The sequence below is a fragment of the Procambarus clarkii genome, chromosome 38 (assembly GCF_040958095.1).
Source record: "Procambarus clarkii isolate CNS0578487 chromosome 38, FALCON_Pclarkii_2.0, whole genome shotgun sequence".
Taxonomy (NCBI): domain Eukaryota; kingdom Metazoa; phylum Arthropoda; class Malacostraca; order Decapoda; family Cambaridae; genus Procambarus; species Procambarus clarkii.
This window is the reverse complement of record NC_091187.1, coordinates 14,687,388-14,704,946: the sequence shown is the minus strand read 5'-3', so window position 1 is coordinate 14,704,946 and position 17,559 is coordinate 14,687,388. Positions and strand designations below refer to the sequence as shown.

General features: G+C 45.9%; 2 protein-coding genes across 2 annotated transcripts in view; both read right to left on the bottom strand.

The window, feature by feature from the left end:
- LOC123772040 (zygotic gap protein knirps-like) overlaps positions 1-17,559 on the bottom strand; it is a gene marked incomplete in the record, with an annotated part of 198,958 nt that overhangs the window by 125,695 nt on the left and 55,704 nt on the right.
- LOC138372193 (nuclear speckle splicing regulatory protein 1-like) lies at positions 12,240-13,367 on the bottom strand. Its single transcript, XM_069337511.1, has one exon. It carries the CDS (start codon positions 13,365-13,367, stop codon positions 12,240-12,242), a length of 1,128 nt encoding a protein of 375 aa, XP_069193612.1.

Sequence of the window (17,559 nt, the reverse complement as noted above, 5' to 3'; positions counted from 1 at the left end):
GTCATTTAGATATGTATAAGTCGTTTAGATATGTATAAGTCATTTAGATATGTATAAGTCATTTAGATATGTATAAGTCGTTTAGATATGTACAAGTCATTTAGATATGTTTAAGTCATTTAGATATAAGTAGTTTATATATATGTATAAGTCGTTTAAATTAGTAGGTTTGATCATTTACTTTTTCATGTATAAACTTTGGTTTTAGAATGAAATAATCCCGGTGTCATACGCGTCATATCTGATTTTGCTGATTAGTTTATTTTGCTTTGATAAATTAGAGTTTTGAGTCACATGCTGAGGAATAATTTGTGTTTGTGCTTGACTGTGATGTGATAACTGATGGGTTGGGTGTAGGGGTCATGACCTCTCATGGAGGGTTAGTGAGACTAACACGATAGCAAGTATGTTGCAATATATATATATATATATATATATATATATATATATATATATATATATATATATATATATATATATATATATATATATATATATATATGTAATTGTGAAATATTAAATATTTTTTCTGATGGAATGATAAAGCTTTCCATTATATTATATATAATTTAATTATTTTTTAGTTCTGAGTTAAAATTAACAAAGAAATTTGATCAAACGTAACGTAACCTAACCTAACCTAACTTAACTTAACCTTACCTAACCAAACCTAACCTAATCTAACTTAACTTAACCTTACCTAACCAAACTTAACCTAACCTAACTTAACTTATCCTAACCTAAGCTAAAATAACTTATTCAGTAATTCATGTTCATACTATATTACAATAATATTAATTGGAATAAACAAATTTGAAAAAATATATATGAAGAAAGCGAAATTCACTCTATCTGTTTGGCAAATCGGGCCTTGCATACTAGGCCAAGTAGCGCGGTTCGGGCTATTAGGTAAGACATATAAATATATTTAGTATTTTATTCACTTGTGGGGCCATCGGAACCTTGAACCACAACCACACAAACAGCAGCCCGTAGCTCTACCTACTGAGTCAACACCACCCACAATAAGGAAGGATTAGATAGCAGAATAGCATTAGTTTCTGGACTCTCAATTTCATGTTTATTGAGACAAGAAAAATTACATCTCAAAGGGATAGAGTGGCTTAGGCTATTTTTACCCCCAGAACTCTCTCTCTCTCTCTCTCTCTCTCTCTCTCTCTCTCTCTCTCTCTCTCTCTCTCTCTCTCTCTCTCTCTTCTCTCTCTCTCTCACACTCTCTCTCTCTCTCTCTCTCTCTCTCTCTCTCTCTCTCTCTCTCTCTCTCTCTCTCTCTCTCTCTCTCTCTCTCTTCTCTCTCTCTCTCACACACTCTCTCTCCCTCTCTCTCTCTCTCTCTCTCTCTCTCTCTCTCTCTCTCTCTCTCTCTCTCTCTCTCTCTCTCTCTCTCTCTGTTTCCTTGGCAATAACTGAAGGTAGCTCATTACCTGTCATGACTACACAATTCTGAGAATTACCCAGGAGATTAAAGGCAAGGCAGCCAAGCATGGATTATTAATTTCTTTACCTACTCACGGCTGGAGGGGGGAAGGGGCTTCACGGTGAGGAGTCTGTCTGTCTCTCCCACCCCTCTCTCTCCCATCCCTCTCTCTCCCATCCCTCTCTCTCTCCCACCCCTCTCTCCTACGCCCTCTCTCTCCCACCACTCTCTCTCCCACCACTCTCTCTCCCACCCCTCTCTCTCCCACCCCTCTCTCTCCCACCCCTCTCTCCCACCCCTCTCTCTCCCACCCCTCTCTCTCCCACCCCTCTCTCTCCCCCACCCCCCCTCTCTCTCCCACCCCCCTCTCTCTCTTCACCCCTCTCTCTCCCACCCCTCTCTCTCCCACCCCTCTCTCTCCCACCCCTCTCTCCCACCCCTCTCTCTCTCCCACCCCTCTCTCCCACGCCCTCTCTCTCCCACCCCCCCTCTCTCTCTTCACCCCTCTCTCTCCCACCCCTCTCTCCCACCCCCCTCTCTCTCTTCACCTCTCTCTCCCACCTCTCTCTCCCACCCCTCTCTCTCCCACCCCTCTCTCTCCCACCCCTCTCTCTCTCTTCACCTCTCCCATCCCTGAACAAGTTTATATGCACTTACCCTGTGAAGGGTCGCCGGGAATCAGATAAAGCTATCCTGCGGTGTGAACGCGACCGTAAACATGTTCTTAATTGAACGCGCCCACAAATCCCGAATAATTGAACAGGCAAAACATTTTGCGGGAATAACTTTGTGTTATATCACACACTATCAAAGGAAAAGTATTATTCTCTCGCGAAAAAGTATCTCAAACGGTTTTTTGAAAGACGGAAGATCCCCAGAGTGGTAGTTTGTAGAGTTAAATGACGGGGAAAATGAGTAATTAGATATTAGTAACATGAGTAATTAGATATTTGTAACATGAGTAATTAGATATTTGTAACAGATATACAGTAGTTACTATAGGAAGGTAAGCGTTTGACATCATCTTGAGGTTATCTTGAGATGATTTCGGGGCTATTTAGTGTCCTCGCGGCCCGGTCCTCGACCAGACCTCCACCCCCAGGAAGCAGCCTGTGACAGCTGACTAACACCCAGGTACCTATTTTTACTGCTAGGTAACAGGGGGCATAGGGTGAAAGAAACTCTGCCCATTGTTTCTGGCCGGCGCCTGGGATCGAACCCAGGACCACAGGATCACAAGTTCAGAGTGCTGTCCGCTCGACCGACCGGCTCCCTTACCATTACATGACCATTAATGACAAGTGATCTATTCAATCCGAAAGTTTCCGAAATATATAATGGCGCAACAGGTTAAAGACAGGTATGGAACTTTGTGATTGAATGCTATTTAATGATTCACGTCCAGACGTGAGGACAGGTGGGGGGGGGGGTGGGGGTGATTAGTTGAAGCTTCCTCCCCTTCCCCCCCCACCCCCGCCGCAATTTCGATAAATGCGGCCCCGTAAACATTATTGAAAGCTTACCGTAATCTAATTGAATGTGTACCGCAATTTGCATTAATTGCGGCTCGCGATTTTACTGAATGCGGCCCGCACTTGTATTCACCAATGGCCGTAGCTTGTACTGACCACCGTTCGTAATTTGACCAATATTTGAATAAGACGGAAAATAGGAATAACTGAATGCGGTTCGCAAATCTCTAAATTATTAAATGCAGCCGGTCACTCATCTGGGAATAATTGAACGCAATTCAAAATCGGGAATAAATGAACGCAACTCAAAATCGAAATAATTGAACATGACCCACAAACTAAAAATAATTGAAGAGCTTTGTTCAAAATAAGTAATAATTGAGAGCGTCCCCCCCCCACCCCTCACATGGGCTGGACTGTAGAGCGTCATGCAGGTCGGCGTTCAATCCCCGACCGTCCACAAGTGGTTGGGCACCATTCCTTTTCCCCGTCCCATCCCAAATCCTTATCCTGAACCCTTCTCAGTGCTATATAGTCGTAATGGCTTGTCGCTTTCTCCTCATAGTTAAAACTCTTAAATACCTGAAATGAGCCTAAAAATTCTAAAATTAATGAACGCAGCCCCCCAAAAAACGCTTAGCAACTGAACGTACCCAAAGGCTAGACGAACGAGAACGCGAATCGTTCAAGAACTGTGAATATCTTAACCTAACCGCCGGCTTTGAGAGAGTGCACGAATACATTGACCAGCTGAAAAAGGCTTAAAATTAAGGAGGGTAGACTTGTTTAAAAGTCTGAATTAGTGGACAGGAAGTATGGCTTGAACGTGGCCATTATCGCTGGCAGAACGGCCATAAATACAATATGAAAATGACAACCCACATTTACATATCTTAACGCTAAACAGGGCGAAAAATACGCATAATAAAACTCTCGCGTTTAAAACACGAATCAATAAAATACAAATTCGAAACGTAATATAATTGAATAAAAAGAATGTATTAACAAATATTGAGAAACAAATTTTTATATTTGCCTCGACATCTTATATTCCGTTTTCTGTTTTGGTCCTGTGGTTCAAGATGGCACTCTTTTGTGTTCATCTTAAGAGGCTTTGAACAGTAGTGTAGAACTGCTCGCTGGTAATACCTGAGGCTGTTCACTCACCGGATGAACGTTCATGTCGTTATTAATGACTGTGCTACCTAAGTTCACCTTTAATTGCATCTGTTATTGCTACTATTAATCTGTGTGTTTGGGACTTCCTGTTGGAGGCAATGTTTCTACTTCTGATGCACAGGAACTTTCTCCGAATTATTTTTTTTGTGGAGTTTGACGATTGCTACTGTTGATGATGGCAATGTCGCTTCTGTTGCTGCTACTGTTGCTGCTGCTACTTATACCGTTGATGTTAGCAATGCTGGCTGTTGCTACTACCGCTAATGTTACTGTTACCGTTTTTTGATACAGCTGCTGCTGCTACTGCTAGTAACCTCTATTGCTGCTACTGTTACTGATACAGATGCTACTGTTACTGCTAGTAACAGCTAGTAACCTCTATTGCTGCTACTGTTACTGATACAGATGCTACTGTTACTGCTAGTAACAGCTAGTAACCTCTATTGCTGCTACTGTTACTGATACAGATGCTACTGTTACTGCTAGTAACAGCTAGTAACCTCTATTGCTGCTACTGTTACTGATACAGATGCTACTGTTACTGCTAGTAACAGCTAGTAACCTCTATTGCTGCTACTGTTACTGATACAGATGCTACTGTTACTGCTAGTAACAGCTAGTAACCTCTATTGCTGCTACTGTTACTGATACAGATGCTACTGTTACTGCTAGTAACAGCTAGTAACCTCTATTGCTGCTACTGTTACTGATACAGATGATGCTGTTACTGCTAGTAACAGCTAGTAACCTCTATTGCTGCTACTGTTACTGATACAGATGATGCTGCTTCTGTTACTGGTACTGTTACTGATGATGTTAGTGATGCTACTTCTTTTGTTCCAACTGATACTGTTGCTACTGCTGCTGATACTGTTCCTGGTACTGTTGTTGCTACTTTTTATATGGCTGTTATTGCTTTTGTTACTGCTACTGTCATTGCTGCTGTTGTTGTTCCTGTTCCAACAGTTGTTGTTGCTACTGTTCCTGCAACTGTTGTTGTTGCTACTGTTACTGCAACTGTTGTTGTTGCTACTGTTCCTGCAACTGTTGTTGTTGCTACTGTTACTGCAACTGTTGTTGTTGCTACTGTTACTGCAACTGTTGTTGTTGCTACTGTTACTGCAACTGTTGTTGTTGCTACTGTTCCTGCAACTGTTGTTGTTGCTACTGTTACTGCAACTGTTGTTGTTGCTACTGTTACTGCAACTGTTGTTGTTGCTACTGTTACTGCAACTGTTGTTGTTGCTACTGTTACTGCAACTGTTGTTGTTGCTACTGTTACTGCAACTGTTGTTGTTGCTACTGTTACTGCAACTGTTGTTGTTGCTACTGTTACTGCAACTGTTGTTGTTGCTACTGTTACTGCAACTGTTGTTGTTGCTACTGTTACTGCAACTGTTGTTGTTGCTACTGTTACTGCAACTGTTGTTGTTGCTACTGTTACTGCAACTAAAATTGCTGTTGCCTAGGCTTCTGTTACTTCAGCCGCCGGCGCCTAGCGTGTTACTTTTGGTTCCGTTGTTGCCTGTATTTAGTGTTACTGTTCCCGGGTCCAGTGCTACTTCAGTCCAAGTCAAGGGAGCTCTGTCACTGGTTTCAGTACGCTGGCGTTTGCTGTGTCGCAATTGCTGATTATGCTAGAGTCTTGAGGTTATCTTGAGAAAATTTCGGGGCTTAGCGTCCCCGCGGCCCGGTCCTCGACCTGGCCTCCTTTTCGTTACACCCAGGAAGCAGCCCGTAGCAGCTGTCTAACTCCCAGGTACCTATTTACTGCTAGGTAACAGAGGCATCAGGGGTGAAAGAAACATTTTAACCATTTGTCTCCGCCTCCACCGGGGATCGAACGCGGAACCTCAGGAATACCAATCCAAAGTGCTGTCCACCCAGCTATCAGGCGCCCGTGTCAGCGAGGCTTCAGCTCATTATGCTAGGGATAGCGAATCTGTAACCGCAAATTATGCTAGAAATAGCGAGGCTTCAGCCGCTAAGGATTAGCAAGTTTTCAGCCTCTGATTTTGCAAAGGATTAGCGAGTGTAAGTGTTTGTGTAAAGCACGAATAATTCTCAAGTCAATGTTCAACTGTAAACTCAATGACCCCTCAAGGATTCGAACCTGGTCCACTGGGTATCCCTGGCATTTCAGTACCATATCCCCTCAGTCAGCCAATGTCTCCAGGCTGGCTGGGTGACTGGTCAGCTGCCAGGGATATGGTACCGTGGCTGACCAGGTTCGACTCCAGAAAAGATCGAGGAATGAAATTAGACAGAAATACCAAATGGGCTTCAAAACGAGATAATAATTGTAAGGATAATAATTAAAAAAAATGAAGAAAATCGTAATTAAACCAAAGACTAATACAACAATTAACATAATTTATCTTTACAGTAAACTACGGTTAAAATATGCCTTTACGACCTAACCAATCCTAAGCTCAATTTGAACTATCATAGGGCTCACCTAACCTATTCTTGGCTTAACCTAAACTATCCTAGGTCTAACATTGTCTATCATAGCCTATCCCTAAGCCTTAACCTAACTTATCCTTAACAAGAACTTTTCACACTAGAGATGCTATACCGATGATGATACTTTTCAAAACGCTTGTGCTCTCTAGAGTGGAGTACTGCTGCACAATGACAGCACCTTTCACAGCTGGAGAAATTGCTGACCTGGAGAGCGTGCAGAGATCCTTTACTGCTAGAATCCACTCAGTAAAACACCTAAACTATTGGGACCGACTAAAGAGCCTAAATCTGTACTCCCTTGAGCGCAGGCGGGAGAGATACATAATAATTTACACGTGGAAAATATTAGAGGGGCTGGTCCCAAACCTGCACACAGAAATAACATCACATGAGACCAGAAGACATGGCAGGATGTGCAGAATACCCCCGTTGAAAAGCAGAGGTGCAACAGGTACTCTGAGAGGGAACTCTATCAACATCAGAGGTCCGAGACTGTTCAACACGCTTCCACTACACATAAGGGACATAACTGGCTGACCCCTCACAATAGTGTTCAAGAGAGAACTATCAACATCAGAGGCCCGAGACTGTTCAACACGCTTCCACTACACATAAGGGGCATAACTGGCAGACCCCTCACAGTGTTCAAGAGAGAACTGGATAAGCACCTCCAAAGGATACCTGATCAACCAGGCTGTGACTCATACGTCAGGCTGCGAGCAGCCGCGTCTAACAGCCTGGTTGATCAGTCCAGCAACCAGGAGGCCTGGTCGACGACCGGGCCGCGGGGACGCTAAGCCCCGGAAGCACCTCAAGGTAAGGTAGCCTAAAATAATATATCCTAAGCCTAAAATAATATATCCTAAGCCTAAAATAATATATCCTAAGCCTTAAATAATCTAACCTAAGCCTAAAATAATCTATCATAAGTCTTAAATAATCTATCATAAGTCTTAAATAATCTATCATAAGTCTTAAATAATCTATCGTTACTTCAGCCGCCGGCGCCTAGCGTGTTACTTTTGGTTCCGTTGTTGCCTGTATTTAGTGTTACTGTTCCCGGGTCCAGTGCTACTTCAGTCCAAGTCAAGGGAGCTCTGTCACTGGTTTCAGTACGCTGGCGTTTGCTGTGTCGCAATTGCTGATTATGCTAGAGTCTTGAGGTTATCTTGAGAAAATTTCGGGGCTTAGCGTCCCCGCGGCCCGGTCCTCGACCTGGCCTCCTTTTCGTTACACCCAGGAAGCAGCCCGTAGCAGCTGTCTAACTCCCAGGTACCTATTTACTGCTAGGTAACAGAGGCATCAGGGGTGAAAGAAACATTTTAACCATTTGTCTCCGCCTCCACCGGGGATCGAACGCGGAACCTCAGGAATACCAATCCAAAGTGCTGTCCACCCAGCTATCAGGCGCCCGTGTCAGCGAGGCTTCAGCTCATTATGCTAGGGATAGCGAATCTGTAACCGCAAATTATGCTAGAAATAGCGAGGCTTCAGCCGCTAAGGATTAGCAAGTTTTCAGCCTCTGATTTTGCAAAGGATTAGCGAGTGTAAGTGTTTGTGTAAAGCACGAATAATTCTCAAGTCAATGTTCAACTGTAAACTCAATGACCCCTCAAGGATTCGAACCTGGTCCACTGGGTATCCCTGGCATTTCAGTACCATATCCCCTCAGTCAGCCAATGTCTCCAGGCTGGCTGGGTGACTGGTCAGCTGCCAGGGATATGGTACCGTGGCTGACCAGGTTCGACTCCAGAAAAGATCGAGGAATGAAATTAGACAGAAATACCAAATGGGCTTCAAAACGAGATAATAATTGTAAGGATAATAATTAAAAAAAATGAAGAAAATCGTAATTAAACCAAAGACTAATACAACAATTAACATAATTTATCTTTACAGTAAACTACGGTTAAAATATGCCTTTACGACCTAACCAATCCTAAGCTCAATTTGAACTATCATAGGGCTCACCTAACCTATTCTTGGCTTAACCTAAACTATCCTAGGTCTAACATTGTCTATCATAGCCTATCCCTAAGCCTTAACCTAACTTATCCTTAACAAGAACTTTTCACACTAGAGATGCTATACCGATGATGATACTTTTCAAAACGCTTGTGCTCTCTAGAGTGGAGTACTGCTGCACAATGACAGCACCTTTCACAGCTGGAGAAATTGCTGACCTGGAGAGCGTGCAGAGATCCTTTACTGCTAGAATCCACTCAGTAAAACACCTAAACTATTGGGACCGACTAAAGAGCCTAAATCTGTACTCCCTTGAGCGCAGGCGGGAGAGATACATAATAATTTACACGTGGAAAATATTAGAGGGGCTGGTCCCAAACCTGCACACAGAAATAACATCACATGAGACCAGAAGACATGGCAGGATGTGCAGAATACCCCCGTTGAAAAGCAGAGGTGCAACAGGTACTCTGAGAGGGAACTCTATCAACATCAGAGGTCCGAGACTGTTCAACACGCTTCCACTACACATAAGGGACATAACTGGCTGACCCCTCACAATAGTGTTCAAGAGAGAACTATCAACATCAGAGGCCCGAGACTGTTCAACACGCTTCCACTACACATAAGGGGCATAACTGGCAGACCCCTCACAGTGTTCAAGAGAGAACTGGATAAGCACCTCCAAAGGATACCTGATCAACCAGGCTGTGACTCATACGTCAGGCTGCGAGCAGCCGCGTCTAACAGCCTGGTTGATCAGTCCAGCAACCAGGAGGCCTGGTCGACGACCGGGCCGCGGGGACGCTAAGCCCCGGAAGCACCTCAAGGTAAGGTAGCCTAAAATAATATATCCTAAGCCTAAAATAATATATCCTAAGCCTAAAATAATATATCCTAAGCCTTAAATAATCTAACCTAAGCCTAAAATAATCTATCATAAGTCTTAAATAATCTATCATAAGTCTTAAATAATCTATCATAAGTCTTAAATAATCTATCGTTACTTCAGCCGCCGGCGCCTAGCGTGTTACTTTTGGTTCCGTTGTTGCCTGTATTTAGTGTTACTGTTCCCGGGTCCAGTGCTACTTCAGTCCAAGTCAAGGGAGCTCTGTCACTGGTTTCAGTACGCTGGCGTTTGCTGTGTCGCAATTGCTGATTATGCTAGAGTCTTGAGGTTATCTTGAGAAAATTTCGGGGCTTAGCGTCCCCGCGGCCCGGTCCTCGACCTGGCCTCCTTTTCGTTACACCCAGGAAGCAGCCCGTAGCAGCTGTCTAACTCCCAGGTACCTATTTACTGCTAGGTAACAGAGGCATCAGGGGTGAAAGAAACATTTTAACCATTTGTCTCCGCCTCCACCGGGGATCGAACGCGGAACCTCAGGAATACCAATCCAAAGTGCTGTCCACCCAGCTATCAGGCGCCCGTGTCAGCGAGGCTTCAGCTCATTATGCTAGGGATAGCGAATCTGTAACCGCAAATTATGCTAGAAATAGCGAGGCTTCAGCCGCTAAGGATTAGCAAGTTTTCAGCCTCTGATTTTGCAAAGGATTAGCGAGTGTAAGTGTTTGTGTAAAGCACGAATAATTCTCAAGTCAATGTTCAACTGTAAACTCAATGACCCCTCAAGGATTCGAACCTGGTCCACTGGGTATCCCTGGCATTTCAGTACCATATCCCCTCAGTCAGCCAATGTCTCCAGGCTGGCTGGGTGACTGGTCAGCTGCCAGGGATATGGTACCGTGGCTGACCAGGTTCGACTCCAGAAAAGATCGAGGAATGAAATTAGACAGAAATACCAAATGGGCTTCAAAACGAGATAATAATTGTAAGGATAATAATTAAAAAAAATGAAGAAAATCGTAATTAAACCAAAGACTAATACAACAATTAACATAATTTATCTTTACAGTAAACTACGGTTAAAATATGCCTTTACGACCTAACCAATCCTAAGCTCAATTTGAACTATCATAGGGCTCACCTAACCTATTCTTGGCTTAACCTAAACTATCCTAGGTCTAACATTGTCTATCATAGCCTATCCCTAAGCCTTAACCTAACTTATCCTTAACAAGAACTTTTCACACTAGAGATGCTATACCGATGATGATACTTTTCAAAACGCTTGTGCTCTCTAGAGTGGAGTACTGCTGCACAATGACAGCACCTTTCACAGCTGGAGAAATTGCTGACCTGGAGAGCGTGCAGAGATCCTTTACTGCTAGAATCCACTCAGTAAAACACCTAAACTATTGGGACCGACTAAAGAGCCTAAATCTGTACTCCCTTGAGCGCAGGCGGGAGAGATACATAATAATTTACACGTGGAAAATATTAGAGGGGCTGGTCCCAAACCTGCACACAGAAATAACATCACATGAGACCAGAAGACATGGCAGGATGTGCAGAATACCCCCGTTGAAAAGCAGAGGTGCAACAGGTACTCTGAGAGGGAACTCTATCAACATCAGAGGTCCGAGACTGTTCAACACGCTTCCACTACACATAAGGGACATAACTGGCTGACCCCTCACAATAGTGTTCAAGAGAGAACTATCAACATCAGAGGCCCGAGACTGTTCAACACGCTTCCACTACACATAAGGGGCATAACTGGCAGACCCCTCACAGTGTTCAAGAGAGAACTGGATAAGCACCTCCAAAGGATACCTGATCAACCAGGCTGTGACTCATACGTCAGGCTGCGAGCAGCCGCGTCTAACAGCCTGGTTGATCAGTCCAGCAACCAGGAGGCCTGGTCGACGACCGGGCCGCGGGGACGCTAAGCCCCGGAAGCACCTCAAGGTAAGGTAGCCTAAAATAATATATCCTAAGCCTAAAATAATATATCCTAAGCCTAAAATAATATATCCTAAGCCTTAAATAATCTAACCTAAGCCTAAAATAATCTATCATAAGTCTTAAATAATCTATCATAAGTCTTATATAATCTATCCTAAGCGTTAAATAATCTATCCTACACCTAACCAAGCCTATCCAATGTCTAACCTAGTCTATGCTACGTCTACCCAAACTTATCCTAGGACTATCTTAGGCGAAATTTGACCTGAAATATAACATGTTTCTTTAATACCTAGTTTGTTTATATTACGTATAGCATAGGTTTGGTTAGGTTAGGTTTGGTTAAGTTAGGTTAGGTTAGGTTTGGTTAGGTTTGGTTAGGTTTGGTTAGGTTTGGTTAGGTTTGGTTAGGTTTGGTTAGGTTAGGTTAGGTTAAGTTAGGTTAGGTTTGGTTAGGTTAGGTTAGGTTTGGGTAGGTTAGGTTAGGTTAGGTTAGGTTTGGTTAGGTTACGTTAGGTTGGGTTAGGTTAGGTTAGTTTAGGTTGGGTTAGGTTAAGTATGGGAGTTCTCTGTTGTATTGCCTCCCAGCCCAATATATTTGCATTTTCAGTAGTACAAACTGTAGACTATAACAATTGTGCTAAAGTACTTTCTTTAAGATCTTTGTACTTTCTTCCTGGGATGGACTGCTTTGTCAACAAAATTTCCAGAATTGACAAATTCTGAGATTACTGCCCCATCCAACAAGGAGGATAGACACTGTCTAAAATACTCTATCCCTTTGAGATAGAGTTCAATGTTTATTGAGAAATAAACTCCCTTTGAGTTCATTTATTGTCTCAATAAACGCACTTGAACTTGAACCTATCCATCTTTTTGAAGATGTCGTCCCAGTTTTGCCTTGAAGCAACTCTCATTGCAGGAGGAAGTTCCTATCCCTTGGAGTAGCCCCGTTGTTCCTATCCCTTGGAGTAGCCCCGTTGTTCCTATCCCTTGGAGTAGCCTCGTTGTTCCTATCCCTTGGAGTAGCCTCGATCTTCCTATCCCTTGGAGTAGCCACGTTGTTCCTATCCCTTGGAGTAGCCTCGTTGTTTCTATCCCTTGGAGTAGCCTCGTTGTTCCTATCCCTTGGAGTAGCCTCGATCTTCCTATCCCTTGGAGTAGCCTCGTTGTTCCTATCCCTTGGAGTAGCCTCGATCTTCCTATCCCTTGGAGTAGCCTCGTTGTTCCTATCCCTTGGAGTAGCCTCGTTGTTCCTATCCCTTGGAGTAGCCTCGTTGTTCCTATCCCTTGGAGTAGCCTCGATCTTCCTATCCTTTGGAGTAGCCACGTTGTTCCTATCCCTTGGAGAAGCCTCGTTGTTCCTATCCCTTGGAGTAGCCTCGTTGTTCCTATCCCTTGGAGTAGCCCCGTTGTTCCTATCCCTTGGAGTAGCCCCGTTGTTCCTATCCCTTGGAGTAGCCTCGATGTTCCTATCCCTTGGAGTAGCCTCGTTGTTCCTATCCCTTGGAGTAGCCTCGATGTTCCTATCCCTTGGAGTAGCCACGTTGTTCCTATCCCTTGGAGTAGCCTCGTTGTTCCTATCCCTTGGAGTAGCCCCGTTGTTCCTATCCCTTGGAGTAGCCTCGTTGTTCCTATCCCTTGGAGTAGCCTCGATCTTCCTATCCCTTGGAGTAGCCACGTTGTTCCTATCCCTTGGAGTAGCCTCGTTGTTCCTATCCCTTGGAGTAGCCTCGTTGTTCCTATCCCTTGGAGTAGGCTCGATCTTCCTATCCCTTGGAGTAGCCTCGTTGTTCCTATCCCTTGGAGTAGCCTCGATCTTCCTATCCCTTGGAGTAGCCTCGTTGTTCCTATCCCTTGGAGTAGCCTCGTTGTTCCTATCCCTTGGAGTAGCCTCGTTGTTCCTATCCCTTGGAGTAGCCTCGATCTTCCTATCCCTTGGAGTAGCCACGTTGTTCCTATCCCTTGGAGTAGCCTCGTTGTTCCTATCCCTTGGAGTAGCCCCGTTGTTCCTATCCCTTGGAGTAGCCTCGATGTTCATATCCCTTGGAGTAGCCTCGTTGTTCCTATCCCTTGGAGTAGCCTCGATCTTCCTATCCCTTGGAGTAGCCTCGATGTTCCTATCCCTTGGAGTAGCCACGTTGTTCCTATCCCTTGGAGTAGCCTCGTTGTTCCTATCCCTTGGAGTAGCCCCGTTGTTCCTATCCCTTGGAGTAGCCTCGTTGTTCCTATCCCTTGGAGTAGCCTCGATCTTCCTATCCCTTGGAGTAGCCTCGATCTTCCTATCCCCTTGGAGTAGCCTCGTTGTTCCTATCCCTTGGAGTAGCCTCGATCTTCCTATTCCTTGGAGTAGTCTCGATCTTCCTATCCCTTGGAGTAGCCACGTTGTTCCTATCCCTTGGAGTAGCCCCGTTGTTCCTATCCCTTGGAGTAGCCACGTTGTTCCTATCCCTTGGAGTAGCCACGTCGTTCCTATCCCTTGGAGTAGCCTCGATCTTCCTATCCCTTGGAGTAGCCACGTTGTTCCTATCCCTTGGAGTAGCCTCGATGTTCCTATCCCTTGGAGTAGCCTCGTTGTTCCTATCCCTTGGAGTAGCCTCGATCTTCCTATCCCTTGGAGTAGCCACGTTGTTCCTATCCCTTGGAGTAGCCTCGTTGTTCCTATCCCTTGGAGCAGCCCCGTTGTTCCTATCCCTTGGAGTAGCCTCGTTGTTCCTATCCCTTGGAGTAGCCTCGATCTTCCTATCCCTTGGAGTAGCCTCGATCTTCCTATCCCTTGGAGTAGCCTCGTTGTTCCTATCCCTTGGAGTAGCCTCGATCTTCCTATCCCTTGGAGTAGTCTCGATCTTCCTATCCCTTGGAGTAGCCACGTTGTTCCTATCCCTTGGAGTAGCCTCGTCGTTCCTATCCCTTGGAGTAGCCTCGTTCTTCCTATCCCTTGGAGTAGCCTCGATCTTCCTATCCCTTGGAGTAGCCACGTTGTTCCTATCCCTTGGAGTAGCCCCGTTGTTCCTATCCCTTGGAGTAGCCTCGTTGTTCCTATCCCTTGGAGTAGCCTCGATCTTCCTATCCCTTGGAGTAGCCTCGATCTTCCTATCCCTTGGAGTAGCCTCGTTGTTCCTATCCCTTGGAGTAGCCTCGATCTTCCTATCCCTTGGAGTAGTCTCGATCTTCCTATCCCTTGGAGTAGCCACGTTGTTCCTATCCCTTGGAGTAGCCTCGTCGTTCCTATCCCTTGGAGTAGCCTCGTTCTTCCTATCCCTTGGAGTACTTCCTATCCCAACGAGTATTCCCCACCTGGAGACCCTCCCAGAACAACTCTCCCCCCCCCCCACCTATCCCACGCCCAACCTCCCATCCAATGAAGGGAAAAAAGAAGAAATATAGTAGGCTTCGTGAAACAAAACTTTGATGGTCTCTGGAGAATTATTCGTCACGTTTTAATTCTCTCGTGTGATTACATGAGCGCGGGGCCGCCCTGCCCTACGCCGCCTCCATGCTCCCGATATCACGAGGGAAATAGATAGCGAGATAAACCTTTTGCTGGAAAAGGTGGTGGGATGGGGGGGGGGGGCTTGGCTGGATAGCGAGGCGTGAGCTGCGACCGTTTATATTGAGGGGACGGAAGCGTGACCTGATTCTTGGGACGCCGAACTCCACCAGGGGTCAAGTGCTGCTACAGGGACGTCCCAGGGACGCCGCGCCTTCACCAGGGGTCAAGTGCTGCTACAGGGACGTCCCAGGGACGCCGCGCCTTCACCAGGGGTCAAGTGCTGCTACAGGGACGTCCCAGGGACGCTGCGCCTTCACCAGGGGTCAAGTGCTGCTTCAGGGACGTCCCAGGGACGCTGCGCCTTCACCAGGGGTCAAGTGCTGCTTCAGGGACGTCCCAGGGACGCTGCGCCTTCACCAGAGATCAAGTGCTGCTACAGGGACGTCCCAGGGACGCTGCGCCTTCACCAGGGGTCAAGTGCTGCTTCAGGGACGTCCCAGGAACGCTGCGCCTTCACCAGGGGTCAAGTGCTGCTTCAGGGACGTCCCAGGGACGCTGCGCCTTCACCAGGGGTCAAGTGCTGCTTCAGGGACGTCCCAGGGACGCTGCGCCTTCACCAGAGATCAAGTGCTGCTACAGGGACGTCCCAGGGACGCTGCGCCTTCACCAGAAGTCAAGTGCTGCTTCAGGGACGTCCCAGGGACGCTGCGCCTTCACCAGAAGTCAAGTGCTGCTTCAGGGACGTCCCAGGGACGCTGCGCCTTCACCAGAAGTCAAGTGCTGCTTCAGGGACGTCCCAGGGACGCTGCGCCTTCACCAGGCTCAGTGCCACGCCATGGGAAGGGTAAAAATAGGAGAAAAAGGGAAGTTTCAGCAGTAGTAATTAGTGTTGGACACGGAGAAGAAAGGTATCACACCTTAAATGACTTTTGACGTTAACCGGTTGATCTTTAGCCTAACCAACCCCCCCCCCCTTCCACACAACACTGCGAGGATTTCGGGGCTTAGCATCCCCTCGGCCCGGTCCTCGCCCAGGCCTCCTGGTTGCTGGGCTGGTCAACCAGGCTGTTGAACGCGGCTGCTCGCAGCCTGATGCATGATTCACAGCCTGGTTGACCAGGCTAACCAGGATCAGGTTGATTCGGGTTCATGACACTCTGAAAAGCTATATAAGAGTGTTCGTCCATCTGTGCGGCTTCAGCTCTTGGTACTCGACTTTTTCAACTGACGCTCGACTTATGCGACAGCTTTATCGACACATAAGCGACGTTACGGTTAAGTTACGGTTAAGTTACGTTAAGGTGTTACTGATCTACGTCTCCACTACCGTCTTCTCTAGATCTTTACGCTCACACCTCACTACACTTAGGCAAAATTGGTTGTTATCTAATGTGATCTAAATCAATATGTTAAATTTCACTTATAACTGCATTATAATTTATGTTCGGTATCCTTCTCTCGTTACTGTATGAGAGAGAGAGAGAGAGAGAGAGAGAGAGAGAGAGAGAGAGAGAGAGAGAGAGAGAGAGAGAGAGAAAGAGAGAGAGAGAGAGAGAGAGAGAGAGAGGGAGAGAGAGGGAGAGAGAGAGAGAGAGGGAGAGAGAGAGAGAGAGAGAGAGAGAGAGAGAGAGAGAGAGAGAGAGAGAGAGAGAGAGAGAGAGAGAGGAATGAAGAAAGATGCACAAAAAGCACCTCCAACCACACATACCAACCAAACATGACGGCTCACTCCTTCACAATTTCTCCTCGGCTGCTTCCCTCTCTCCCTCCCTCCCTCCCTCCCTCTCTCCCTCCCTCTCTCCCTCCCTCCCTCCCTAACCCTCCCTCCCTCTCTCCTCCTGACCTGATCGCTGACCCCCAGCACACACAGACGAGCCTAACTACTAGCCAGGGACGTTTACGACGTCCCCTAACAACCAGAGACGACGTCTTCTCCCAGCTGTGAACCACCTCCCCGAGTCCCTGACTCAAAAGGTTTAAAACCCAGCTATAATTGGCGGATAGTTGTTATACAATGATGCTGAGGGCTTGGATCTTTGTGGTTATCTTGAGATGATTTCAGCAAGAATCCGTCTTGGATACAAATATCCATGGAGATTTGGAATGGAAACAACAGTTGATCAGCGAAGTTGCAGAATCTGTGGTGAGAGTGATGGACACCGCCTTGACCACTATCTACGTGAATGTGAACACCTGAGAGACATTAGGAATAACTGTAGAATAATAAACCCCACATTGTTTGAGTTAGGAAAACACTATTTGTCAAATATTGATACTGTTCTTAAAAGATTTCCCCATTTTGCACCCGCAAGATAACGTAAGCTTTTAAGGGTTGATAAATGTTAATCTTCTTGTTTGAGGAGCTGTTCACTTGAGACAGTTAAGCAAGTCCCAGCTGTGTCTGGGTACAAGTGACAGGATGAACAACCCAGCGGGTTTTCTTCCTATTGGGGAGTGTTGTACATTCTGCTATGGCGGTATGTTCACTCACAAGATGAGTGGCGCTGCCCAATAAACTTGCCCCTCGAAGCAAAATTAAAAAAAAAAATTAAAAAAATTTCGGGGCTTTAGTGCCCCCGAAATCGGCCCGGTTCTCGATCAAGCCTCCACCCCCCGGGAAGCAGCCCGTGACAGCTGACTAACTCCCAGGTACTTATTTACTGCGAGGTAACAGGAGCATCAGGGTGAAGGAAACTCTGCCAATCGTTTCTCGCCGGCGCGAGAAGTTTGAGACCAACAG